Below are 27,956 nucleotides of genomic sequence, written 5' to 3' on the forward strand. Positions count from 1 at the left end.
ATGAGGAGGAGACAGATCCTCAACTGCTGTAATTCCAGTGCAGTCACTTATGCTAAAATAACAGCAGATGATCTCAACAGTCAAGTTTTTAAGTGACAGATTTTTTAATACATTTTGCATGTGTGTATTTGAGATGGAGTTTTAAGTTTTTTCCTTACAGTATAATTCTAACAGGAAGTCTGTGGTCTTTCCAATGCATCCTTTATTTTGTATCAAATAACGACTGTTCTGGAAACAGAAAATAAGAGACCTTGTTAACAAGGGAGCTCATCCTAGCTAGTGGAAAAATTCCAGCTTGTCACAGACAGGACCTGAACCTTCGGATTATAGTGATTGCGAAGATAGTACCTCTGTGCGTTAAAAAAGCAAAAATGGTTGGAAATGGAAATGCTCAGATTTCTTAGACACTTTGGAGTATCCTATGCTAGCAGTGCTGCATTTAGATACAGAATCAGGTTTGAAGTCTTGATACTTTGGCTGGCTGTAAAGATTTTCATCTTCTGACACTCCCATGAATATGTGCTTATGGTACATGAGCTATTACAAGAGAGTGACTTGAAATAGCAGTTTTGGTTAATGTCAGCTTCCTTCATTACTGGTTTATTCTGTTAACTACAGCCATCCCTTTAATTACAAGAAACAAAACCAACGATGTTTTAATACTATAGCTGCTATTTATACCTAACCTTCCTTTTTCTTTTAATTTGTCTTATTCAGCATCAAACTAAGAACAAAATCTAATTGTAGGTACACAGAATAAAAGACATCCTCTGACCCTCAGAGCTTTCATTCTGAGTAGATGAGTTGGACGGGGATGGAAGAAAGGATAGATGACAGTAAAAGGGACAGAAACATTCTAATTGCATGTCTTTGAAATTTGTTTTTCACGTAGGCTTTTGTGCAGTGGGGCTATTTTGGGAGGAAGCCAAAGAGATACAAAGGGCTGGGTGGGTTGGGGTGGTGTGGAAAAACTAAAGTGAATTGACAGTTGGTTTTGGAAAGAGAGCCTTCAGAGGAATGTGACAGGCCTTTTGGCAGCCATGCTTGTATGTGGGCATTGCCTGAGTTAAGCTGGCTTGTCTGTTTTCAGTTCCTGCTTTGCTCTCCTAGTCTGCCTCTTCCCTGGAGGCCTCATGGGACCTCCTATGGTTTCTTCCCCTTCCAGTGGCAGAGGGGCCTCCCTACCTTGTTTGTAGTATTTGGTGTTTGATAGCAGTGCAGTTCACAAGGCTTATTATTCTTATTTTCAGGCTGCAATAACAATGTGATGTTACTTATTTTCTAGCCATCAAGGCCTGTACCTGTGGCAAATTACCCTCATTCACCTGTTCCAGGAAATCCCACACCACCTATGACTCCAGGGAGCAATATTCCTCCATACCTGTCACCTAACCAGGATGTCAAACCACCATTCCCACCTGACATTAAACCAAATATCAATGCTTTACCACCACCTCCAAGTGAGTAGCAAACAGAATGCCGCCACAGTCATTTACTGTCTCTGTCCTCTGCCACATATATTTCAGAGTCTGGAAACTAGCTCTGATTGCTGCTCTGGGAGAGGCTGATTGTTGAAGTTGTGATAGGTGACCTGCACAGTGCAGGGTCACTAGAAACAGTGGACAGGAAAACAAAAGATTGCTATCCCCTCCTGAAGTAGAATATCAGAAGTGTTCTTCCAGGTTAAACTTGTAAAGATTTTACTTCTGAAGTATTCCTTTGGTACACTTCCTGAGGATAAACCACTTGATTTTGTGTTGTGCTATGTGTGCTTGGTAGGCTTGTTTATTGTATGAAATTTCACTGTGATCTGTTTTGTTCAAGGGCAAAGCCATTCATTGAACATCCTTGCAGAATAGCGTGAAGTGTGAATATTTATAGTGGTGTCTTTATTGTGATCCATATAGGCTTAAGAATAGTCAGTAGTAGGCCAAAAATTGACATATGTTCCTTTCAAAGCCACTCAACGTCACAGCTGCATTTGGCTGGGTACAGGGCAGGAATAACAAGATCTCTCTGACTGTATATTACCACAAGATGTCTGAGGTTCTGAAGTGACTGATAGACAATAGGAGATACCATTTACTAGGAAGTTAGGAGAACCTTTATGTTTTCTGTAAAATAACTGCTGCTGCATTAGCACTTTGCAACCTGTCTTTGAGGTCAGGATAGGTGAGAAATAAAGTAAAAGGTGGCCTGCAGTATTATTTGAGTAAGAGCACAGTATTTAAAGACATTCATACTTCATAGATCAGCTGTAAGTTTACCACAAGCCGTCATGTTGTGAGATCAGATTGTAATTAAAAACAAGTATCTTTGGTCATTGGATAGTTTCAGCTGATGAGACTGTTGAAACTGATTGGGTAATGTTGTTTGCTGTTCAAACCAGAGAAAATAAGCATTATCACTGTTTGCCATAATTGAGAGATTTGTTGTCAAGTCTTCTGCCAACAGAGTCAGCCTGGACATAGAACCTATCCAGTAACAAAAAACTAGGAATTCTTGCCAGGCTTGGTTTCTGTTCATGGTCAGGATGCTAAGGTCCAAATGTGAGGTGTGGGAGAATAGAAGACTTTGTTTTGCCATCACAATCAGTTTGAGCTCTGTCACTCATATCAGTTTGTTCCTTGTGATTTTCCTTTAAGTGTGTATGAACCTGCTTAGACCCAGTAGCAGATCACTGTGCCATTTGTTACTATTCTGTATAAATATACACATTATTATTGCACTGCAGATGCTAAAGGGAAAGTTCACGCTTTCTCTCCCTCTTCGATCCCAGCCAACCACAATGATGAGCTGCGTCTGACGTTTCCTGTGAGAGATGGTGTTGTACTGGAGCCCTTCCGGCTGGAACACAACCTGGCAGTCAGTAACCATGTCTTTCACCTACGGCCAACTGTTCATCAGACGCTGATGTGGAGGTAAGCTATCTTGCAACCAGTGATGCAAGGAGGCCACATGAATTCCACTTAGATTTGCCACTTACGGATAACTCTCACCTCTCACTTTTCAGAGACAACATGTTCTAAAGTGCCTCCTCATCTGTGTGGCATCTCCTTGCTGATAGCACATGGCACACAGTGTCTGAAAAATCACTGCAACCCTTCCATCCTTTCTGCTGGAACAGGTGTTGGACACAGATGACCAGCACCATTACAAACTTCCATTTGGAAGACTCTGAAGTTCTAGGTGCTTTCTGAAATGCTAGTTGCAGGAGTAACTGTGCAGGACCGATACATAAATGGTGCAGAGTATCTAATAATGAAAATCAGGCCCTCTAAATCAAGGGCCTGATTTAGAGGCTTGGTAAAGTCACTTGGGAAATACAAGTGCTTAAATCTGCCAAACTTTAGAAACTAACTTCAGAAGTTCTGCTCTCCCCTATGATTCCACTAAGGACAGGTCAGAGATACTGGAACACGGCTTTCCACATACAAAAGCTTGTGGATTTCACTTACATCAAGTACTTCCTTCCAGCACAAAGGTGGTACATTCCTGCATTTAATGTAGATCTGCATAAGTGATTCCAGGTTATGTCCTGATTTCACCATTTTCATGGAAGGGCTTTAGATCAAATGACTGTCAGAGCCTAAATCTTTTTTATCTACTTTCAAATACCACAGAATAATTTTGTCTTCTTGTTCTGTTTTTCTCGGGAAGTGTCTCAGTGTTATCCTGAGGCTGCTGATAAACATTGCTTTAATGTTTAATAAAATGTTTAATAAAAGGCTGCTGATAACACTGTTTGAACCTGTCTCTGTGCACTGTGAAGGCTGGTTAGTTGCTCAGGATCTTTATGGAGGTTGTTTCTCAGGTGTAGCAGCTGAGAGCATAAAATGCAGCATCCTTCTGTCAGCACATTTTCTGTTACGCTTGTCTTGCTTTCAGTTTCTTCCCATGCCTGGACCACATACCCCCTGACCTTAGTGGGAATAGTAACTTGTAGCTTCAGCTTTTTTCCCTTTGAGGATCTTCTTCCCGTTCACTGGAATCTACTTGAGACTTCTGTTTTCATGTTATGGAGGGTGTGAGTTGGGCAGAGGTGCACTCAGTTGTCTGCTCCAGGGATGAACTCTGCCTCTAAAACTGAGGCTTGATGCGGGATACAGGAGTCCTTGCTGCAGCGTTGCCCCCCTACCGTGAGGTAGCCTTGGGTGTTGGGAGGGAGGGAGATTGCAGGCAGACCACATCCAATAATTAAAACTTAACTTTGAGGTCAGTTATTGCTTACTTGCATTTCATTATCATGGAGTACTCGCAGCAGAGGGAGTTTTGGCAGTTATTTGCTAGTTGTTATTAATAAGTAATCACTACTGGGGATTGTGTTGGCTCATTCAGTAGATCTGTAGTACTGCACTGAGGCATGAGGCTGTTTCTTAATATCTGTTCTTCCTTAGCTCACCAAGCACATAGCCTTTATTTAAACTTATTTTAATGAAGACTCATAGGTAAACTGTGCTCAGGTCTGCTGTTTTGAAAAGCTTGTTAATAGTGGGGAGAACGGACGGTCCTGTAATGAAGTCATTTCACATTTAATTCAGGGCTGGATGGACTCCAGAAAAATGAATTAGTCGCATGTGTGAATGGATTTCAGTTTTATAGAGAATGGTGGAATCAAGCCAATTTTGAATATTTGTCTGCCAGTTAAAATATTCAGCAAAACCTCTCACATGTACACACATAATGAATAGCAATGCAACTGATTTTCTCCCCACTGAAACTTTCCATGGTTATGAGAAACAGAAAGGTTGAAGGCAGAGAAAATGTCTTCTTGAAGCTGGTTCAGTCTTAGCACTACTTGGTAATTAATAGCATCCCACAGTGGAGACACTGTGTGCTGAGAACATGAGGGTCTTCTGCACTCTGTCACCACTTTGTGACATTCAGCAGGCCTGCTCAGAGTCCTCTGGAGCACACTTAGTGTTGCTTGTGTTTTATGTCTGAGGTACCAAGCCTTGCTTCCCTCCAGCTTTGGGTGACTGCAGTGTGTTCTCAAAAGGTGGGAATCTCCAGTGGATCTTGCAGAGAGAGCTTTCAAAAATTGGTAATAAAATATTAGAAAAAGCTGCAAAGAATTCATATGGATTGATATGGGTTATGTTGAAAGATCAGCTGATTTGTGTTCTATACTTTTCTGTTTAAAAAAAGAAGTAATGTTTTTATACAGTGCTAGATCTTGATGTTTTGACATCCAGAAAAGGTGATGTTAACTCAGAATTGAATCTCTGGTTTTGGAAAATGGCAGTTAAGGTGATGATCACCTGAATAAGCTGTTCATGGATCTTACAAAGATACTTTCCTTCAAGCAAGATGAAGAAACGAGCACCAAGATTTTCAAATATAAAAGATAAACATTCATCTGTCTTTTGCTGTCATAAACAGCAGAATCCTGACATTTCAGTTCAGTTTTTCATGTTCTTTTAAATTTCTTCTTAAAATTACTCATTCCTAACACAAGGTTAACATCCACATATGAAACTGAAGTCATAGTTTTACCCACTGAATTTGTGATTAACTTAATCTCAGCCTCTTCAATTTTTGGAGGTGTTATAAAACTCATTTTTGAGGAGCTAAACAGCGTGCAGAAGTTATTATTGGAGAGGTAGGAGGAATTTGTGCTCTGAAAGAAGGTCTGAATTGGGTAGGTTTAATCCACAGCTGTGTTAATTTGGAATAACAGAAATGCAGGTGGTGAGATACAGAGGTCATTTTATCTGAGTTCTTTTACCTATTCCAAGGCAGGATTAGCTGTACTTGTGTTTTGTCTGACAAGTGTTCATTCCAGTGCTCTTTTAAATGCTTTGAAGTGAAGTATCCACAGTCTTCCAGCAGAAAGCGCTGCAGCATGTTGCTCTCTTGTTCTTAGATTTTAGCACACAGGAAGGACCTACTGAATGTTGTCATTTTTCTTTCTGCAGGATGACTTCATGGTCTAGTTTTGCAAAGTGGTCTGATATGTTCCCTTGGAGAGTTCTTTATAAGTGCAAAATATTAATAGCAAGTTTGTGTATGTTTGCATCAGTAATTCGTCATGACTTGCTTCTGTTAAGGGCTTTTATGAAGTATGTTAGATCCTTTACTGGCAATAAGTCTAGAAAAATAATCTGATTGATGAAGAAAAAGCTTTCCTAGCATCAAAATGACCTTCCTCTGCAATGTGAACACAAAATTAAGGAAGATTTATTGATTGTTATACAGGTCTGACTTGGAATTACAGTTCAAGTGCTATCACCATGAAGACAGACAAATGAACACAAACTGGCCAGCTTCAGTCCAGGTCAGCGTTAATGCAACCCCACTTACCATTGAACGTGGTGACAACAAGACATCTCATAAACCTCTGCACCTAAAGCACGTCTGCCAGCCAGGAAGAAACACGATTCAAATTACAGTCACAGCATGTTGTTGTGTAAGTACACTGAGCTCATGGCTGCAGCTGCTGATGCTGAATTTGCTGTTTAGTACTGTTTGCAAATGTTGCCTTAGCTGAAAGAGCATTACTCTCTTTTTTGTCCATGCATTTTTCTGGAAAGGTGCTTGTTTGATGATGACACAGTTGGAGTGCTAATGTGGAAATTTTTTCCACTGAATTATTGCAGAATGTAAAGGAGTCCTTGTGTCTCTGAACAGGCTTGTGGTCTAGGGGAGGATGGGAGTTTGGTCTCCTACCTAATTAGTGTGTGGCTGTGTAACAAGGCAGCTAAAGTGTATTAATGTGCAAGCAGATGATTGTGATGCTGACTGTTGTCTGGTGCTAATTTCTTTTACTTAGAGTGTTAACCTGAGTGTGGTTTGACATGAGAATATCAACAGCATAATCATTGGTGGTGGTAATGATTTTTTTTAATAGCTTTTTAGATGACAAATACATTCTATGATGCAGTCTAGACCATGCAACTTTCCCCTTTGTTCTTTCCCATAGTTCCACTCTTGGGGATGAGAACTGTATTTTCTATGCAGATGGTTGCACACATACAGTATGAGCTTTTGACTGTTCTGTTGCCACTGACAATAAAGCAAGCTGCTACCTCTCCCAAGGTTGCAGTGTGAGGCACTTTGACAAGAAGCCATTCACTTATTTTGCTTTACTTCATACTGATGTTTCTCCACCTAATGTCATTTATTTGATGGCTAAGAGCGGAGGCAGCATGCTATGAATCACCAATGAGATCTGTGCTGGGGACAAAGATTCAGCTGGTTCCAGAAGCATCAGTAGCAAGTCATTTTTTGCAACTTCAAACATAGTCTGAGGGCAGGCAGGGAGGCTAGACAGTGTCAAAGAATTCAGATTTTTAAAAATAGCCCCTGACGTCAGAGATGAATGTGTCAGCGCTATGTATTCTTAATATTAAGGAGGGAGAAAAATGTAGAAAATCTTTGTTTCTTTAGAGCGCTTGTAGATGCTATGCTCCTGGAGCATGGAACAACATACTATGCAGTGTGCAGAATATCCCTAAGGGAGCCCGTATGCACGCAGAGCAGATCCAGCTTTCATATTTAAGCACCAGGCTCTTACAGAAGCCATGTGTTCAAGGGAAGAATGCCGCTCTGTTCAGCTGTGTATTTACTCTGTGCGTTTGGTTCTCTTGGTAACAAAATGCATTTTCTTCCAGTCACACTTGTTCGTGTTGCAGTTAGTACACCGGCCATCAGTTCGCTCTGTACTTCAAGGTCTACTAAAGAAACGCCTCCTCCCAGCAGAACATTGTATCACTAAGAGTGAGTTTCCATTTTGTGTGGATGATGGCTTTCCAGGATGCCTGTGTTCAGTTGTGATAAGCTATTTCTGCGCAAGATTTACTTGCCTATTGAAAACCTTAATATTTACTTCTCGGGAATTTCCAGAACATCATGTGAATAGATTAAATCCTCAGTATCCTCAGATGTTGAGGCCTATTTGAGAGGGCATAACAAAGTACCAGGGACACAAGCTTACTTCCTAATGAGGACTTTCCCATTCCAGGAAAATCTCTCCAGCTTTCCCTCATACTTGTTTTTGACTTTACCTAAAAGGCCCAGGTAGAAGGATTATTCTTTCTTTAAGGCTGCTTTGAGCGCTTGTACAGCACATAATTTGGTTGGGGGTATAGCTGATTTGCATGTGTGTGGTGGTTTGTCTCTTCAGGAGAAAATTACACAGAATACATTTGTGTGGATAAATTGTCCACTACATTGGCCCTTAACAGTTGAAGTGTTGGTCTTTCAGATTTCTATGTTAGAATTTACAGTACACTTGTGTTTTACACATACGCATACTTTCTTCCTAAACAGTAAAGAGGAACTTCAGTAGTGTAGCAGCTTCCTCTGGCAATGCGACACTAAATGGGGAAGATGGAGTAGAGCAAACTGCTATTAAAGTGTCTCTGAAGTGTCCGATCACATTCCGGCGGATTCAGCTCCCAGCAAGGGGTCACGACTGCAAGCATGTACAAGTGAGTAGATGCCAGTGGCCTGTCAGTATTCCCTCAGACATGTGTTGTTATAGTACATTTAGCTTAGTTATCCTAAGAGAGCACCTAATAAAATGTGATTTCTTTGTGTTTATCGAGCTAAATAATTAACTGTGCATATATTTAATGTAGAGGGAGAAAGTAAGCTTTTTGGTTTAGTTTTCAGTCCTCCTAGGGTTTTTTTTCGTGACAGTTTTACTTTTGACCCAACTGTTTCAGTTAATACGGTATTTTCCTTTGATTTCTCTTTTTTTCTTTTTTTCTTCTTTCTTTCTGGTACCTAGTGCTTTGATCTGGAATCTTACTTGCAACTGAACTGTGAAAGAGGAACTTGGAGGTGTCCAGTATGCAAGTAAGTGCAACCATATTACATGAAATGCAGTTGGTAGACCATTTGACCAAATTCAGATCATACTTTAGGTCATGGCAGGAGAAAAAGGAAGTGCTAGAAGTAAGGTGTATATAGTACATTTATCTAATAGTATAAAGTTCAGGGAGAATTCTTGCAATGCTTCATAAACTGTGGGAACGCTCTGGATTATTAGAAACTTAAAGCATCTCTACAAGTCTCTAGTTCAATCCCATCTGTGCCAGCTGGTGTTAGGTGGGCATTTCAGGCTGAAGACAAGCTTGTTTCACTGACTATCCATGATTGATATGTACCCTAAAATGCAGGTATTTTCTCTGCACTACCTGAGTCTTTCTATGTTTGGCTAAAAATACCACAAGAATTGAATAATTTACTTCTTAATTTATGTATTCATACATCCAGGCCAAAATTTTTGTCCTATTTCTCTGAGTATGAGCACCTGCATTCAGATCTAAGTGCCTATGTAACTAAATCATTTCTTGTTTTGTTTTGTTCTGTCCCCATCTGTGCTGATCTTAAGTAAAATAGCTATAATACATGGTTATTTTGAAGCCGTATTACTGTGTAGCTCAAAAAAAAAAATCAATTTAAAAAGAGAATAGTGCTAGCTGATGTTCACAGGAGAGATCTGCTGTGTTTGAAAAGCCTTTTAATTAACAATGTATTTCAGTAAAAAAATTATTCAAAGCATGTGAGCAGCTTGTGTGGACACATGCAAGTAGATGTATTCTTATCTCATCTGTTTGATATAGAATACTATTATGGTGGTAATGCAGATGTAGAACTAAAACTGTTTGCCCCACATAATTCCTAAAATATATGTTACAGATGTTGGTGGATCTCAGTGGGCTGATTTCATCACTAATCTATCCTTTTCCCATTCCTCTTTCATGCATGTGTAGCAATATTGTAACATGAGGTTTGGGTTTTTTTTATCTTTCTAGTAAAACCGCTCTACTGGAGGGCTTGGAGGTTGACCAGTATATGTGGGGTATTCTGAATGCTATACAAAAGTAAGTGAACTTAATCATTTCAGATATCCAAAACAAAGCAACTGGGAGATATGTTAATGAGTACTGAGATAGTCACACCAAAGTAGGTCTTAGATTGAACTTGAATATTCTATTTCATGGGTCCTCGGTGGAGCTGGTGATACAGTGAATCAGTTTCCATCTACTTAATAGATTTGGTTTGGGTTATCTCCTGATAATAGATCAGGATATGATGATAGATGTGATGATATCGCATAGATATGTTTGGGTTTTGTTGTGTGGATAAACACAGAAATGTGCTCCCACCGTTGCCTTTTTTAAAACTTGCTTTTGGAGCACACTTGAGGAGTGAAAGATCATGAGGTTGTATTATACTAGAGCATTTCAGAGCATTTGTTACCATGCAGATTCTTATGGAAATTCTGTCAGAATTGATTAAAAAAAAATAATAATGTGCTAAAATGTTCACATTATTTTACAGCTCAGAGTTTGAAGAAGTTACCATTGATCCAACTTGCAGTTGGAGGCCGGTCCCTATAAAGTCAGATATTCACATCAAAGATGACCCAGATGGCATTCCCTCAAAAAGATTTAAAACCATGAGCCCAAGCCAGATGATCATGCCAAATGTAATGGAGATGATTGCAGCTTTGGGTCCTGGGCCATCACCTTATCCATCCCTACCTCCTCCTCCAGGAGGCAACAACTCCACTGAGTATGGTAACCAAGGTTAGTTTTATACCTTTGTGCACACAGGTGGTCACCTTAGAAGTCAGTGGTTCAGTCAGCTTTGTGATTCAGGTATATCAGTGCATCTTCTCAGAGACGTGCATAAGGAAAGGAAATTATATAGCTGCAGTTCTGAAATTCTGCATCAGTCTCTTCATTTAAGATTCATGTGTTTAGAAGGAAATATATTTTAGTAAGGAAATAGGTGCTTGTCATACTTATTGCCATGCAGCCCTCCCTGAATTAACAAACATTGTATGTTACTTTAGATATTCATGGGCTGCCACAATATACATATTCCCTAGGTTTTTTCTGTCCATTTTCCTGCTGTTGCACTCTCATTCAAGTGAAGGCTCCTAGTGCTACAGAAGTTACAAAGTAGAGAACCTGACCCATTAATTAACTCTGCTGCCTGGGACACTGAGTTTAACTTGTGGCCAGGTGGGTGACATTTGGTAGGCTAACTAGAAAGGGAATGATTTCTAAAGAGCTTTTAACTGTTTTGCAAACACCTTTGCATTAGAAAATTACTTTTGAGTTCTTCTACCCATGTGCTGCCAGATTGAGAAACAGGGAATTAAATGCAGGCAGCAGAGATACATTTTCAAATGACTGGTATATTGTGAAAAACTCAATTATAGTGACAATTCTGAAAATATGAAACCAGAGACTGTTGGGGTTTTTTTGGTGCAAGTAATACGATATGACTCGGTTCAACTCTGGGAAAAGACCAAACTCTTCACACCATCAGAATCCCCAAATTGATTACAAGGTGATACATGTGGGTTTTGCAGGCATTTGAAGAAAAATATAGATTGCATGCAAAATATGGTTAATTTTCTCCAATGACTGCAAAACTGATGACAGACGGTAAAACTTTTCAGGTGTTCAAGCAGATGAATGATTACTATAACAAAGCCAAGAGCACCAAATCACAAATATTTCACTCATTTATTACGAGTGAAGTGCAGTCAGAGTATGAAAACAGCCATCTATTCTTCATAATCTTTCTACTTTATAATCAGGGACAGGATGGTTATGTAGAATGATGTTTAGGGTTTGTGTAACAATTGCTGCCTAGACTGGTATTTTCCTGCCTTCGCCGTGGATCCTGTAGCAGAGGTAGTCATTGCTTCTCAGAGGCCTGACTCATCGGTGGCAGGTGAAACCCACACTTTTCTATTTCCCCTGCAATAGGCATATCAATGCAGAGCACCAGGTTATCCTAAATGTCCTTATAGGTCTGTCCCTCAGCATGTGGCACAACTCTGGCTGCAGAGAAGGGCATACTGCTGCATGGCTGTAACTCCCTGGGCACACTGCCTTGCATCTACGTTCTCCGTCAATGTGCCCACTGAAATGTAGTGTTTAGAATTAGGTAATGTCCTTGGATCAGCAGTACTCTAGAGCGAAGCAGTAGTAGTATTACAACTGTAGTATACGTTTGTTTGTTTGTGTTTGACAGTACGCATACTGAAGTTTAATTTCCAAATATAACAAGTACTCAGTAATACAAGGCCTTATTCCAGCTCCCTGCTATTAGTCATTCCTGAGAAGCAAGGCAAGACCAGCTATATTCTGCAAGACTCATCCAGTTTGCAGATTAACAAAATGAGAACTAGTAAAGCTCTGCAGTATTTACATGATAGATCAAAGTCCTGACTTGTTTGAGAAATATTCTTACACGGCTGATGACTTCTATTCCTCTGAGATTAAACTTCAGCTTGTGAAGCTGTGCTAAAGAGCAAATGATGCAGCTTCTTCAGTTTGTCAAACTCCTGTCTTGACTTAAAGCTGCTTGTACTTCAGCTGACAAACTGCAAGCTCTCCATGCACGCTCCAGAGTTATTCTGTTATTTTGGAGCTCAGTACCATCCAATTCAGTTGCTTACATGAAGCAGCTGATTGGGTTTAGTTCAGTTTTTGCTCTTCATAGCAAATAAGCCACCAGAATTGGTATCTCAGTTGGAAGTGTTAGCACAGGGATCTGGACAGAAAAAATAGAGTAAAATTTCTGTACTGGGATAGGTGCTGTCTTTAGCATTCAAGTGAAGATCACTGGGCTGAGGTGGGATAGATCAAAACATACCATTGATGGTTATACAATATTTGTCCTGAGAATCCACAAGGAACTCCAGCCTTGTTGCTATATGGTAGATGTCTGGGGGTAAATCCAGATCATTTATTATCAATTTGTGTGACATTTTGGTGCTTTGAAGAACATTGTTTCAGGCTGAAGATAGGTGGATTTCATAGTCAGTTTTTCATTATGAGTGTGCATATCCACATGCTGAAACACAGGCTACAGGCATCCAGTTTGCAACTGAAAACAAGACTAAGAGATCCAAGAGTGGAAAATGGATGTTATATTTGCAGACAGTTAAGTGAATTTTACTAGGTTTTGTGGGAAGCAAGGAGAATTACATCACAAACTCCAGCTGGACATGAAGGCCTCTTCTGCCCTGTCTTAGTGGAGGTTGCCTGTTTATACCACAGGTGAGGTAAAACAGACGAACTGATACTGTAGCATCTTCCTGATACAGTTCTGTCAATTAGCTTCATCAAAAAAGGAAGCAATGGTACAATCTTACTGAGTGTGTAGAAGCGTAGACTAACACAGGTGTCCTCTACCTGATTTTGGACTTGGGCAGTTTCAGTTACGCCAGGATGCTTCCAGATGCAAATATTCCATGGCATTTAATACCCCTTTTCACTTCTTATCATGGTTAAATTTATGTGGTGACTTGACTATAGTTTTTCAAAATGTCAGCAGTTTTCAATTAGTTACAATATGTATATGAAAGCTGAGTGCCGTTTTTCCCTTCCCATTCCTCCAGCTCACTCCAGCAGTGGGGAGCACAGTGTTGTCATATTCAGTGTTGCAGTTGCCTTGTTCTGAGCTGTGCGGGCAGGATGCTGCGCTGTACAGCTCTTACAAAATACTATGGGAGATCAATGTTGGGTAACAAATAGTTTCTTACATATCACATCTGTTTCTCTTTTAGGCAACAGTTACCAAGGTCATGGCAATTTTGACTTCCCACATGGGAATCCTGGTGGCACGTCTATGAATGACTTCATGCATGGGCCACAGCTGTCACATCCTCCCGACATGCCAAGCAGCATGGCAGCTCTTGACAAACCCCTCAGTCACCCCATGCAGGAATCTGTAAGTAATGGTGCTGTGCACGTAGGTTTTCATTTGTGGGGGTAAGGTGCTCTCATCCAGCTAATGGACTTGCCTCCTGTATTGCTTTTACTTTCCGTGGATTCCTCACTTTGGAAGTTCATGAAATAACGTAGTCCTGTGGAATGCAAAAAAAAAAGCTAGTTTTAGTTTCTGGCCTTTTTGAGGTTTTGGAGAAGCATTTCTGAGCTTTTTGAATTGTCATTTAGGCTTGTTTATCTGAAAGAGAGAACTTGGCTCCGTGTGCTCGTGTTAATCATTGTGCTTTGCTCTGACACCTGAAAAAAACTAGACTTCATTTCCTAGGCCAGCAGGATCTATGACTATCCATCTTCAGGGGACACCTTGTTATAGTAAGGCATTGACTGACTTCAAAGCAGGGACAATGGCTTTGTCCCTGAGGGCAAAATTTGCATCAAAGCATTTTGAGGGGAGTTCTACCCAAGTAGCATGAAAGGCACCTTTAAGCTGTTGCAAATAGGCTGAGCATTTAGATTTCAAGGGGAGATGCTGCTGCTGGTGTGAGAGTGTATCAGGGTAAGAGACTAAAAAATGGAGGTTCCTTGGATCCCAGAAGGTTAGGCAGAGCAGTGCCTTGGAGAAGCAGCTTGCTCAGAGCGCTGAGTTTTATATACAGGCCTTTATATATCTCTAGAAAATGGAGTACTGCAGCAGCTAGGTGATAGAAAATCCAGCAGAAGTACTTAGCTCTTAGGCATGGCTAGTCTTCTATTTTTTTTTGTGTGGGGTGTGAGTGTATACATCCTTTTATGTTCATTTAAGTTACAGGGCAGGGGCTTTATAGTGTGCTGTTACTGCGCAGGAAGGATGTTTAACTTGACAAGTCATCTGTGCCGTGTCTTTAATGAATACTAGAAAGTACAGTTTCAGAATGTAGTGAGGCAGTGTGGTAGCAGATGCTCAGTAAAAGCCTACTCAGCCAATGTCTTCTCTAGCCAGCAGTGGGTTTCCCAAGGAGGATGGTGAGAAATAGGAAGGGAGAGAGAGAGAATTCTTAGCGCTTGGAGAGAACTCAAGTAACAAGACTGTCTGCAAAGGAAGAATCCAGAAACTGTAATGACTTTACCTCTTTGCAGGCTAATAAAGGAAAGAGCAAATATGCTGTAAATTCAGTTTTACATTGTCAAATTCCACGTGCCCAGCTTACCTGCATCAGAACCAGCCATACAGTATTAGAATGTAGTACGGAGGGGAAATACTACCATCTTGAACCCCTCACTGCTACTTTCCTTTGAATCAAAGCCACAGGGAATTATTTTTTGCTTCCTATTACCTGACACCAACTCTTGATTTCATCAGTTAACTGCTATACCTTTACTATGGTAGTTGCCCCAGTGAAATTTCCGAAGTGGTAGGATATGACGTGGTTGAATATGAAAGTGAAAATTTTGCAGCTTTCTGACAATGGGACTGCTTACAGATAATAGCAAACATGAAAGTTGCTCAAGGCTGTGCATGTTCAAGAGCTGTAAGAGGGTATGTGGGCAAATGTTAATAGATTTTTTGTTCTGTGGTCCAGTCTGTAGCAAATCTGCTAACTTGTTTATGATATCTGGCAATTAAACCTTTGCCTCACTTCTCCCTCGTCTATCATGATATGCAAGGTATGCTGTTGGGAACATGAGGCAGTGCTAAAGCAGGTTCCACCTAATTTATGTCAGTGGTTGATTTTTTCTAATGAGGATCAGTTTTCAGGTCTGTTAGCACAAGGGAATTAGATTGACTGTGTCAATCTGGCCATGCAGTCTTTAGGCTGTGTTTGAGGACTGCTAGTGCTCCCACAGAGCTTTTTCGATATTAAAAAAATCTCTGATTTCCTCTTTCTCTCTTTTTCTTCTTCTCCCTTTCTTCTCTGTCAGAAATGAACTGTTTGTCTGTAGCAGGCACTCAGGAAAAGCAGCTTTAAAATTACTGCTTTTAGAGAAATGCATGCCATTAGCACATTCCTGAATTGCGTAGCTGAATGTCTTTAGACAGACATTTCTGTACAAAAATATCTAGAAATCATATTGCATAATTGAACTAAGGTTTTGGGTTGTTGCCTGTGCTCCCGTCTGGCTTTCATGTTTTCTTTTTACACATTTAAGGTGTATTTTATTTTCATCTACTATTCGCTTTGACTGCTTCATGTTTACAAGGTGAGTCAGGATCAGATGTTCAGTCCTATTAGACCCAAAGTTTGTCTCTAACTGGAGCTGAACATTGCTGGGGAAGTTCCTAATTCTCCCGTTATGAAGATCTATGTGGTGGCCTTTGTATAATGGTAGGCAGAGAACATTGATTTCCCCCGGACATACTCCATAGATCATTCCAGGAAATGCAGATATGTTTGCCCAGTGTGGGTAGGGCTGGGTAACAAGGGCTGGATCATCTGAAATACCTTCTCTCAAACCTGCTGTTACACAAGAAGAAAATCAAGACCTGAAACATGGCTAGAAGCAACATTTCTTCCCCAGTGTAGTGTTGTGAACTATAGAACTGATGCTTCTAAGTCAGTGCTAGATTGTGACAAAACAGCTGCCACAATCACATTATGTTTGATTTCAGAAATTGTAAACAAGTTTTAGACAAAGGTAGCTGTAGCTTGGTGCTTATTACAGACATTGTAAGGAGTGGTGTGTGACTGAGCAATGGATGATCACACCATAGTTTGATAGACTCAGTGAGGTGAGCTGGTGTTGCTGTAAAAAGTCATTGCTCTTGTTTCTGTTTTCACTTTTCCTCTCTCTCACACCAGCACAAGTGTCATTGCAGCCATGAAGTGATGTGGATCCAGGTACTGATGTGATTATGAGCTAATTTGGGGCAGGGGGATAGTTGAGCTTTGCTTCTTGTCAGCTTCCCAGCTGAGTTCACTGCATGCCTGCAAGGATTAACCCAATGACAAAGGCATGAATGGGAAAAGTAGTGAGATCAGCAACAGGGCAGGAGGATGGCACCTTTCAGTGGTTCTGCCAGCTAACCCTGCAAAAAGGTTGGTAAAACTATGACCCCAGTAATGGAGAGAGAGATAAACCATCAACTTAACCAGCTGATTTTTGTTGCACTATCAGTTTTATCCGGAGAAGAAAGGAATATTGTTCTGCAGCTGGCAGGTCCCATTGCTCTCCAGCTATACATCTCAGCACTCCTAGAGGTCACTGTTGGGCTCATAAAGAGTTGTTTTGTGCTATTAAGCTGAAGATGTACTTTGGTCTGCTCTAAGCTTTTCTTTTATAGATAGTAAATGTTTTAAGAGTGCCAAAGTTTACATTCCTAAAAACAAGAGGAATTACCTTCCTATATAAGCAAAGGCAACTTTGTTAGACTCCATGTTCATAGTGTGGGTTAGTGTTTTTAAAATAAAACAGTGTGAGTTGCAGATGTAAGCTGATCATACACAAAGCGTACTGATTAGAATGGTTCTGTGCCATAGCAAACTTACCATTTGTAAGATGAACGCAAACAGAAAAATGGTGAAGCCCTGAGCATTTTACTTTCTCACAGGGAGGCTGGTAGGGTCTGTGGCCTAAGTTGAGCAGATTTTGAACCTGCAATGGCTGTTTAAGATGATGGTGGCCCTCAGTCTTACAGTGGACAATAACTCCCTATCTAGCATTTCTCTCAGGACCCAAGATGCTGCCTTATCACCAAAATATTTATATATAAAAATGCTTGCCTATATAAACATAATGTAGACTTTCTAACCTGCTTATTTTTTTTTGAAATATGTCTGTGAACATATGAATGCCCGTGGTTCAAATATTGATCTGAATACGGCAGTCTGACGCCTGCTTTGTGCATTCAGGGGTGAATTTAAGAGACTATTCAAGATGATCCTGTTTTGTTTTGTTTTCCGGGAACTGCTTTCCGACTTCAGCAGCACTGTCTTAAATAGCTTTTTACTTTTTGTTATTATTAAGCTTTCTCCATCTCCATGTTACACACATCCCCGATGAATGAAGAAAAAAGTACTGTTTGAATAGCATCTGCTTTCATTTTGACTTTTGTAAAGCTTTCAGGCTGCAGATTCATTGACTTTCAGGTGTGGTCTGTGGGCAGATTTTGTACAAGTTTACCCCTAAGGTAACAACAGTAACATTGAAGAATGCTTTTCAGATAGTCAGACTGTGACCCTAATGGAGTGAAGAGTGTGTATTGATACTTTTTAACAGTTACTTTAAAACACTCCTTGGGAAATACACACAAACGCAGCCTTGCAGGTAGAATCCTGCTCATTTCCACCAACCATCATAATACTAAGGTATTGTAAAGGATCTCTATATAACTAAGTATGACTGTCCCAGTGGATCAGCATTCAGGTTTCAGTTTTCATAAGAGTGGTGAAATGTATTTTTTTAATGCTTATTTCTTTATCTTTTTTGTTTTCTTTTTGTGGGAACATTTTAGTTAAGTTTTGTAATGACCTCCCTTTTGCTTTCCAATACTGAAGATGCATATATAACCTTGCAGTTTACTGTGATATCAAAGGGTCAATGCTGACATAGCATTTTGCTGGTTTCTGTTGGCTTGGCTGAATGAATTTCATGCTGTTGTTGTATGTATATGTCCTTTTATTTCAGCTCCACTTGTGGCAACATGTAGCATTCCTCAAAAAATGTTTACATTTTTTGCTTCTCCATATACCCAACTAACACGAGACATCTGATTCTGAAGCATTCACACACTTCTTTCTCATGGCACCAAGGTCAAGCCCCAGAGAATCCCCTAGCATTAAATGTGATATGCAGTGGAAGGAAGAATTGGGCTTGTGCATTTTTGTTGCTTCTTTGTCATGTGAGAAAGGTTTTTTTCTGCATTATTCTATTACAGGGCTTCGAAGATGAATATAGTTTGGTAGTTTATTCCCCATGGAAAATGTAATAAATACAAAGCTTTTGCCAGAGAATTTATCCACAGCATGGATACAAAATAAAATTGTGATTATTAGCTTAGTTTAAGCTAATGCCTTGTCAGCAGGTATGCAGCCACCCACAGCAGCTCTGCTGGTGGGGGGAGCTCGCTGGCTCGTTTCTTTGTCAACCATCAGACCCCATGAATATCAGCAGGGAAAATCTTCAGCCCTTAAAATGGGTGTTGCATTCTGAAGAGAAAAGGAGGGGAGGAGTGGGAAGGGCTGGTGTTTGCAAGATGTTTGTATTGAGTTGAAACACAAGTAAGCTCTGTTATCAGGAAGCTACCCAATAAGGGAGCTGAGCAGCAATGCTGCATTTTCTCGGATAATCACTTTCCTGGCATAGGAATTGTTATTCAACAAATTCTCCTTTCATTCATGAATTTTTTTTTTTAGGACAAAAGCATCTGCCTTGCTAATGCTGAGCTGTACCCATAAGCCTTCTTCCCTCCTCTTTGGGGTTGCATCTTCAGGTACAGTTTCCCACATCACAAGGAAGCAAACCAACAGCGCAAATCCAATGTGTTTATATCCCCTTAGCAGATAACCTTCAAAAAGCTGAAACACTTCCCCAAGCATTGGGATATGGAGTATTTTTTCCTGATTACATTTTTTTTTCTTTCTTTTGTCGCTTTTGTCTGTTCATTTGTTTTTGTTATGTCTTTTTTAATTTATTTTAAGTTATTTCTTTTTGTAACATGCGGTTTCAGAGTCAGGCACCGCGAGCACTATACCTTGTGGCCTCACTTTCTTTTCCTGCTTTTTTCCTCCTCCGCAGATCCCTCATCCCGGCAGCACTGATCAGTCCCATACTTCCATGCAGCAAGGTTTGCACGTCCCTCACCCCAGCAGCCAGTCAGGGCAGCCATTACATCACAGCGGGCCTCCTACCCAGCAGTCCCGGCAGCCACCCCCGGCCGCTTCTAGCAACCATCCACACAGTGACCTGACCTTTAATCCCTCCTCAGCCTTAGAGGGTCAGGCTGGTGGACAGGGAGCACCCGACATGCCGGAGCCCTCGCTGGATGTAAGTCTGTGTCATACTATCATCTGCCTGCCATAGCGTGTGCTTCGCATCGCGGCGGGAGGGCAGGGAGGGTGAGGGGATGGAGAGCTGCTTCCATGGCACATGCCATCCTTTCATGCTTTGGTACATGGGCGCAGGTGCTGCAGCCGAGGTGACAGGGCACTTCTGATTTGCTGGGAGAACAGTTCTGGTTTGGGCAGCTGTGTGGCATGTGAGCCATAGCCTCTTCCTAGCCCCAGGACAGGCATTTCTTCAGACAGCAGTCCAGGCACCAGGAGGGGAACCATATCCTCCCTTCCCCCTCATCGTTGGATGGGAGCTCCCACGTGCTCATATAGACGCTCTAGCCATCACAGTGCCTGAGTAAGAGGAAGGAAACAGCTGTGTGTGGCTGACTGGTGGAGCTGTGCCAAGCAAGCTGCATGCTGAGCCCTGCAGCGTGCCCTGGGCAGTGGGAAGGCGATCTGTGCTTGCCCATGCTGTGGCACTATCCCTGCTCCCTGCAGCCAAAACCAGGCTGTGCCCATCTGTACCCGCTTGTGCAGGCAGCTCAGCAGCACAAGTTCTTCCTCCTGGTGTGCCACATGGAAGAACAAACAAGGATGTCTTCTGGCTCCTCAGCCACTATGGGAGGAAGCTCACAATGAAACAAAGATAAACCTAGTTTTAAGGCCAGAAGTGATCTTGCGTCTCTTATGATCCATTCAGTGGAGTCAGAAGTGAATTATCTGAGGTATCTCTCTGGTTAACCACCTACCTCCTGAAATACAAATTCTGTAGCACTAGGACTGGATTTTTGTTTGAGTCGTGCGTTCCCGTATGTGTATCTTCTTCTGTCTGTTCCCAAGTCTGCTACTGCATAGTGTAATTTTCTTAGAGAAATGCTCACCTCTCTGCCTTGCATTTATATCTGTATTTACTGTTGCTGTATATTTACGTCTTTCCAGTCACATAGGAGCACTGTGCTGGCAGCTAGCCTCACAGAAGGGAAGGAAGGGGCTAGGGGAGGGATGGGTGCACCAGGAGCAGTGCTCAGTGAAGTAACTTCTATCTGAACCAGACTGCTGCTGTTTCACACAACGTGGTCACGTGCACATCCTTTGGGAACGATAGTTCATGTGGCAATTAGAGTTCTGAACCCTTAAGGACCTTGTATGAGCAATATTAATAGGTGAAATAAAAATGTCATTTTTTTCTTCAAATATTTAAGCACACAAAGTATGCTGTTATGGCTCAGGCACTCATTCATCATGAAAACCAAAGTAGAAAAACCTGTGCATTTATCACAGTACTGTGGTTATCTCTGATGGGGGTATGCTAGATTCTTAACAGAAGGCTGAAATTATCTTAGCTAAATGAGAAGGCAGTGTGGGGAATATAGTTCCCTGAAATATCTGTGAGCTCAGTCACAATCAGTTGGATTATTTTAATGGGTTTAACTTTCAGCAGCTGTATTGTGGAACCAGGCTGTATAAAATTCCATGCAGCAAATCAAACAGGACTGTACTATCGGCAGGCAGCTTGGTCTACTCCCTCCTGGCACAGTCACATTAATTCTTTAGGGCTTCAGTGTGATGCAGTCTAAGGTTTGACCTAGGATATAGGACATACCTTGTATAGATACAGATACAGGTGGTCTGCACACATAGACAGCAGAGGCATCAGAGAAAATGACTGATTAGAACTACCTCTCAAAGTATTCACTTCAGGAGCACTGGGTGCGCCTCTCCAGATTCTGACCCTAAGTCTAGTATGTTCTTGTGCCTCTATCCTCCCTGGCACTCCTCTGTCTCTTACCACTACTCCATGGCAGCACTCTCAGCTCCCAGCAAGGGAGCCGAGGTCACCCTCAGAGCTTGAAGTACTTGCTCTTCAGAGATACTGAGCATGTTGTTTAAAACTTCCACCTTTCTGAAAAAAAACCCCAACTAAATGCCGTGTGTAGCCGAATGGGTCTCAGAGCCGTTATGTTAAATTTTTAAGGATTTAATTGTAAAATCATAGGGCAAATTCAACCATTTTTTCCTTTATACACATTTGGTAGAACACAGTTTTCTTTTGGGCTTCTGTACTAGGTATTCATAAATCATGATAGCAGGTGAAATACATTTAAGCCTTATGTCTTTAGTCTAGAACTATGACAACAGTGTTTTTGCCATGACTAAGAGGAGGTGGTGTTTTAGGAAAAGCATTCCTCTGGGAGATTCTGTCTGTGTAAACTTGACATTGTGTTTTTTTTCAAAATGCTTAGGAAGTAATAAACTTCTTCCTGCATTTCATGGTTAGCTTACTGAAAGATATGTTTATCCATATAACATTAGAAGATGCAGCTGCATTTGCACGGGAGTAACAGAAGCATATAAATACAATATTTGCATGCTAAATGTAATGCAGGCAAGCTTTTCATTTTATAGTATTTGACAACAGAACAACTTCAAATGAATTTCTCATACCTGCTATAAGTTTGTTAAAGCAGTCCATATTTTTCTGTCTTTGCTTTAACACAACACTGGATATAAAGGCAAGTTTATTACAAATATAAAGGGAGTTTGTTACAAACTCTTCCCTGATGTTTTTTTTTACAAATGACACTTATTTTTTGACTAGGATATGGCAAGATGCAGAATAAAGCAGAAAACACTGCCTGGTACACAACTCAGGAGTTACGATGTACTTGTTGCCCATCAGATCAAAAAGAATCTGAGTGATTGATAGTTGGAAAAAGAAGATTTCCTATTTAAAACACAGTAGTAATAAAAATATAAATAAACCTCCACAGCTGTTCCTTCTGATACTTCAGAAGATCAGTGCAGCTTCTGTTGGATGGCATGTTACGCCCCTGACCCTTTAAAATGTCTGGAATTGCTCGTAACGCTGTAGTACTTCCAACCATTGTAAACTCACTGCCACAGAAGGAAAAGGACTTGCCCACCTGCCTTGCCACTCCTCTCCCCATACTCCTTTGCAGTTGGGTTGTTTTTTTTAACTCTTTTATTCCCCCCCCCCCCCTTATTTCTCCTTTCTGGGTAGGTTTAGCCCTGGATGAGTCACCTGCCCCTGAGCTTACATCTGTGCACAGGGGTGAGGAAAGGACAAGGCTGCTTCTTCCTGAGGGATGCAGATATAAGATTATCATCACACTGCCATGTGCAAGTCACATAGACCAGTCTTTGCTGAGCTGCCATGAAGCTTAAATATGTATTACTCAAACCACGTGGTTAAAGTTGTTACTTAGTGTTTTATATGAAGCTAACATACGGAGTGAGCATTTAACAAGAAGTTTTTGTCAGCATCACTAGCCAAGAAATATACTTTGTTTATTGGTGAACATTGTGATAAGGGAGGTTAACTGAGAAACCCTAACTGAGATGGTAATGTAATTCACAGGTGAAAACTGAGCAATACAGGCCTTCGTAAACAAGTGGATATTGCATCATCTTAGGGCGTTAGGTTTGTATTGATGCCTTCCAACTTATTCCTGGAAACTGGCTTTCACATGTATATATCCAAATATGTGGTGTTTAATCCCTTTCTTTTCTCAATCGTATTTCTGTTACCTGTAATTTTCCTTTTATCTTTGTATTTTATAGCTGCTTCCAGAACTCACAAATCCAGATGAGCTGCTTTCGTACCTGGATCCTCCTGATTTGCCAAGCAATAGCAATGATGACCTTCTGTCTCTCTTTGAGAACAACTGAAATCTTGTGTATTCTCCCATCCCTTTCACTTGTTCACATATGTGTGGCTGCACAGCGAGAAATCTTTACACTCCTTTTCCACAAGAGAAGAAAAAAAAAAATCACAACTTGATCCAGTGGTGCACTCCCTGCTTTCTTCATCTCGGAACTGCTTTTGTCAGCTTCAAAGACTGCGAAAGTGACGGGAGAAAAAAACACACGATATAAATAAATGCAGTAATCTCTGAGTCTGCCGTGATACACGTGACAAAGAAGCATAGACAGTTGTGCAGCTATTGGAAACCCCATTTGTTGTTCATCCTCTAGAGAGAGAGTTCTGTGATAAACATAGTGTGAAGTATCTTGGCAAAACCGAATCTTGGCAAGGGAAGAAAAGGCAACAAAATGGAACTGTCTTTAACTGACCCATCTCAGAGTGTCCTTCCAACGCGTGTTCTTCCATTTATTTGAAACTGTATCTCCCCCCTCCACCCCACCTCTCCTATGCCCCCCTCCAGCCACAGGTTTGCATTGGGGTGATTGTCCTGGCCTCACACAGAAAGGAAAAGGAAAACAAAAACACATACAAAGCTCAAAAAAGCACAAATCGTACAGCTGAGTGGCAGAGATAGGGAAGACACACGGGCCCGTCAGAGAGAGCCAGCAGTTTAGCTAATGGGATTTCAGTAGCAGAATCCTGAGAATCTTCAGGCTGCGGCCACGGGTGTTGCTATTTCTGCAAGCACAGGAATCATAACCACCTCTGTGAAGAAGATTCCTCTGCCCAAACACACAGATTGGGAATACCCGGGAAAATTTAAAAATGTTGGTGACGTTTAGAGTTTTTTTTGGTAGTTTTGGTTTGAAATCAGTCCCCTTTGTGGCTGAGTTAACATCCAGCTCTTGCGGTTCTGTAGTAGATCTTTCTGCTGTATATGCCATATGGAATGGAAAAGGGGGGGGGGGGGTGGGTGTGTGGATGCAAACCAAACTGTTCCTGATTATTACCTACAGCCTTCGGCGCCCCAAGCGTTTGTGTCACTGTGCTGCACAAAACATAGTAAGACAAGCTGGGTTGAAGGCAGCCAGGTTGATTTTCAGGACGGAGGGAGAGTAACATCACTATCTGCATAATTGTTTTTAATAATTGGCTTGAGAAGGGGCATTGACATTGGACAGACATCTTACAGCTTCATTTTTGTTTTGCTTTGCGTTCCTGTTTTGTGACTGTTACAGATATTTCAGCCCTTTTCTTCTCCTTCAGTTTCTTTTTTTTCAAACTTTGGCTGCCAGGATGAGCTCTTTTCTCCTGAAGGACCGGGCATGGGGAGAATCAGTAACTGTTGGTAGATTGCTACTGCCCTCGAGAGACCCTGCTGCCACAATCACTGCCTTGCCCCTGTGATCTGTGCTTCTTGTGTGGTTGCTGCTCCTGCATGAGCTTCCTGTTGCTTCTGTGCCCATTTCTGTGCTCTTCGTCTCTCTCTCTCTCTTTCTTATAAATGATGTACAGTAGCTGTGTAAGAAGTGCATGTGTGCCAACTTTGCCCTTGTGGTGCAACATTTCAGCTTTTGCCCACTGTACAGTTATTGGTTTTGTTTCTTTTAGTTACTAAAGCAAATTTAACCCTGCTCCTTTTCCTCATCCCAAGTCCAATCAAACACCCTGTGTTTGCTCACCACAGTACATTTTGAACAGAAGTGCCAGGCAAAATCCTGTTAGTTCCCATTGGTTTGACTAGCTAGCTGCATAGCCCTCCGTGTTTAGTTTGCAGTGCTGTAAATGGCATGTTCTGTGCTTATGACTCTGGATTTGCTTTCTTCACCAAAGTCAGATTTGTAAATTCTTTGCGGTTTTTGTTTTGTTTTGCTCTCTTTGTTAACGTTTCCCACTACTGCTGTACATGTGTCATGATATATGTATGCTAGTCAGCAGCACCTTGCTGTAGATATTAAAGGAAATGGCGGTTTAGTTCTTTTGTTTTCCAGTAGAAGTATTGAATCTGTCAAACATATTATGTAGAGATGGTCCCACACTTATATTTTTCCTGTTTCGAGTTTTTTTAAGAAAGGCGCTGTTCATTATGCAAAATCAATTATTTTAAGAATTGCTATTGTAAATATCTGTGAATATTTTAGTATCGTCTTTGATAATATTCAGCATTTTCATGATCTGGTTATACTTTTGCTGGTGTTTTTAAATACCTTGTCTGAAGAAAAATATGGGTCCTTTTTTAAAAAAGAAAATTGAGGGTTCTTTAACAGAATAAGGAAGTTGGGTTTTTTTCTTTTTTTCCCCTCCTGTTTTCTCTTGATAAATTAGCCCAAATTTCATATCCATTTATGTGTTGAATGAATTGGTACATCAGGCAGTACCTGGACAATCAGGGCCCAGCTCTGTCGTGGAAACATAATAATAAGTGGTTGCCTAGGGCAAAAAAAACCCAAACAAGTAACTGACTGATGTTCACTGACTGTGGGTGGTTGAGGGCTGGTAATGGCAGAGGCGTTGTTCATTTGCCCAAGTGAGCAGGACACCTAGGACCAGCTGTCTGAACAGGTAAAGATGCACTAAGGCAAGCAGCAAGTATGGGAGGTACCATGTTTATATCGCTCCGGTCTCTGGAACCAGGGCACAGTAACACTTTGGGATGTTGGTGGGTGGGGGAGGGAAACAGTATAGTATACTTTATACTGCTTAGAAGTGTCTTTTTTGTTATGTAGGCTTGACAACCTGTAGAGGATCTCTGCAGAGTATTAAAGATACCTTGGTGTAATACATGATAATATGGTTGTGGTGTGGTGCTGCTCTCGCGCAGTTCCTAGGAAAGGCTGTTCTTCAGTTACAGATGTGTTTTGTAGCCATTTTACTGTAGTAGTTTCCCCCTGTATTTTTGCTGCATTGTTTATGTAGGTATTGAAGTCATCTGCAGGGGTGGCTAATGATAAACTGACTTTTTGCCCTTAGAATTTGGGGGTTTTGTTGGGGGGGGGGGGAAGGGGGAGTTTCTTAAGCCATAGGTTTGGGAATAAAGAAGATTTCTCATTATTAGTTGGAACTGGTTGCTCAGATTTTATTAATTGATTCTGTTTAATGTTCCACCCTCCATTAATTCCTGAGCATCTGAGTTAGTCACCTGAAATGATTTTTTTTCTCTTAAACACAACATTAGCATTTTAAACCACTTATGTTAAGGACTGACCTTTTGCTAACTGGTAGCATTTAAAATGTATCATTTAAAAGTACCTGTTGGAAAGCATAAAGGGAAAAAACTCACCCCTAGATATTAGCAGTATGTTTGGAGCAGTGTTTGCATCTGCTTTGTACAGTAACAGAGAATTAAAGCAGACAGTTGACATTTTTAAGCTTACAGAAGCATTCAGTTTCTAAGCAGAACTTGAGAGAAAATACGATTTTTACCCATCGCCCAAATGTTGGACATTTGAGACAGTTTTAAAACTTACCTGTCAGCTAAAATCAGGTACTGTATAGCGGAGTCAGTATGAAAAGGCTTCTAAATGAAGATTTAGTTATTTTTTTATCTGTTCACTGCCATATTAAAGTTTAGAGAAAAAAAGCCTAGCAAATAGGGTAATCACAGTCATTTCTTTTAAAGCTTAATTATTATATGAAATTCCAGTAGTATTTTTATTCTTTCTTTTTTGTTTGTTTACTCTTAAATTGTTTCCCTATGGAAGTTCATCTGGGAAAGAACCCACAGAGATCTACAGTTCTGCTGCCAAGACATTACTATAGGACTGACAGATACACGCCAATGTCTGCAGCGGAGACTCAAGGGACAGCTGTACATATGTAAATGACAAATAGAGACATGTTAACAGAAATGCATTCATTTTCCTTGGAATGTGCATTGTTTTTATTTCGCAGGAAAAAAGAAGCTTGAAGCTCCATCTTATGTGGAAAATGAATCCTGTTTGTTAGCGTTTGTGGAGTCTCAGCATTTGTTTCACTTTCACTTCTGTAATATACTCTGATCCTTCGTTTTGTTTTGTTTTATCTACATGTAATATTTAGCTTACGTGTACTAGTCTATCACCTGTGTATTTTTAGGGTGCTACAGAAATAATGAAGAAAAATACGGGGATTCAGGAAAAAAGATAAATTGTAACCAAATTCATACTTTGTACAATTTTTGATAACGCGATCAGAGGGGAATTAAAAAAAAAAAAGAAAAAAGAAGAAAAAAAAGTACAATCTGAAGCAACATGCAAAAATGGCCATTGTCTTTGTTTGTACATTGTATGTACAGTACAATGCAATCATTTCATACTTTAAACTGGTCAGAAAAAATAATTGTGATTTTTAGTCTTGCAAAACTGTATGTAGTTAGATGATGTGACAACCTAATATTTATCTAATAAATATGTATTCAGATGAAACCTGTATATTAGGTGTTCATGTGGTTATTTTGTATTTAAAGATCAAATTATTTGACTATTGCTAGACATTTATATACTCTGTTGTAACACTGAAGTATTCTCATTTGCTCATGTTAATTTTTTTTTCCTAAATAAATCTGCAAAATTAAGGTCTGGCCAATTGGCAGCTGCTTTGTAAATTCTGAGTTTCTTTTTGAAACCACCAACC

At 40.6% G+C, this 27,956-nt stretch overlaps 1 protein-coding gene and 1 long non-coding RNA gene across 12 annotated transcripts in view; one reads left to right on the plus strand and one right to left on the minus strand.

The window, feature by feature from the left end:
* ZMIZ1 (zinc finger MIZ-type containing 1) overlaps positions 1 to 27,754 on the plus strand; it is a 345,736-nt gene extending 317,982 nt beyond the window's left edge. For 8 of the 11 annotated variants that reach the window (XM_062613387.1, XM_062613382.1, XM_062613412.1 and 5 more), the window contains 11 exons: positions 1,286 to 1,460; positions 2,735 to 2,921; positions 6,199 to 6,409; positions 7,614 to 7,719; positions 8,272 to 8,432; positions 8,735 to 8,802; positions 9,765 to 9,833; positions 10,294 to 10,541; positions 13,547 to 13,710; positions 19,422 to 19,670; positions 23,261 to 27,754. In XM_062613387.1, the coding sequence (XP_062469371.1) occupies positions 1,286 to 1,460; positions 2,735 to 2,921; positions 6,199 to 6,409; positions 7,614 to 7,719; positions 8,272 to 8,432; positions 8,735 to 8,802; positions 9,765 to 9,833; positions 10,294 to 10,541; positions 13,547 to 13,710; positions 19,422 to 19,670; positions 23,261 to 23,368 (1,746 nt within the window). In that variant the 3' untranslated portion in view covers positions 23,369 to 27,754. The remainder of the gene's footprint in view (positions 1 to 1,285; positions 1,461 to 2,734; positions 2,922 to 6,198; positions 6,410 to 7,613; positions 7,720 to 8,271; positions 8,433 to 8,734; positions 8,803 to 9,764; positions 9,834 to 10,293; positions 10,542 to 13,546; positions 13,711 to 19,421; positions 19,671 to 23,260) is intronic. The other 3 variants (XM_062613417.1, XM_062613451.1, XM_062613421.1) reach the window with 2 other exon arrangements.
* LOC134161033 (uncharacterized) lies at positions 11,974 to 13,187 on the minus strand. The gene is made up of 2 exons (XR_009963803.1): positions 12,631 to 13,187; positions 11,974 to 12,528 (listed from the first exon to the last, which is right to left on the minus strand). It is a non-coding gene; the product is annotated as an uncharacterized LOC134161033 (long non-coding RNA).
* Positions 27,755 to 27,956: the final 202 nt, after the last annotated feature.

The sequence above is a fragment of the Pezoporus occidentalis genome, unplaced genomic scaffold (genome assembly GCF_034315485.1).
Source record: "Pezoporus occidentalis ecotype Australia unplaced genomic scaffold, CSIRO_AGI_Poc_V1 ctg101, whole genome shotgun sequence".
NCBI lineage: Eukaryota > Metazoa > Chordata > Aves > Psittaciformes > Psittacidae > Pezoporus > Pezoporus occidentalis.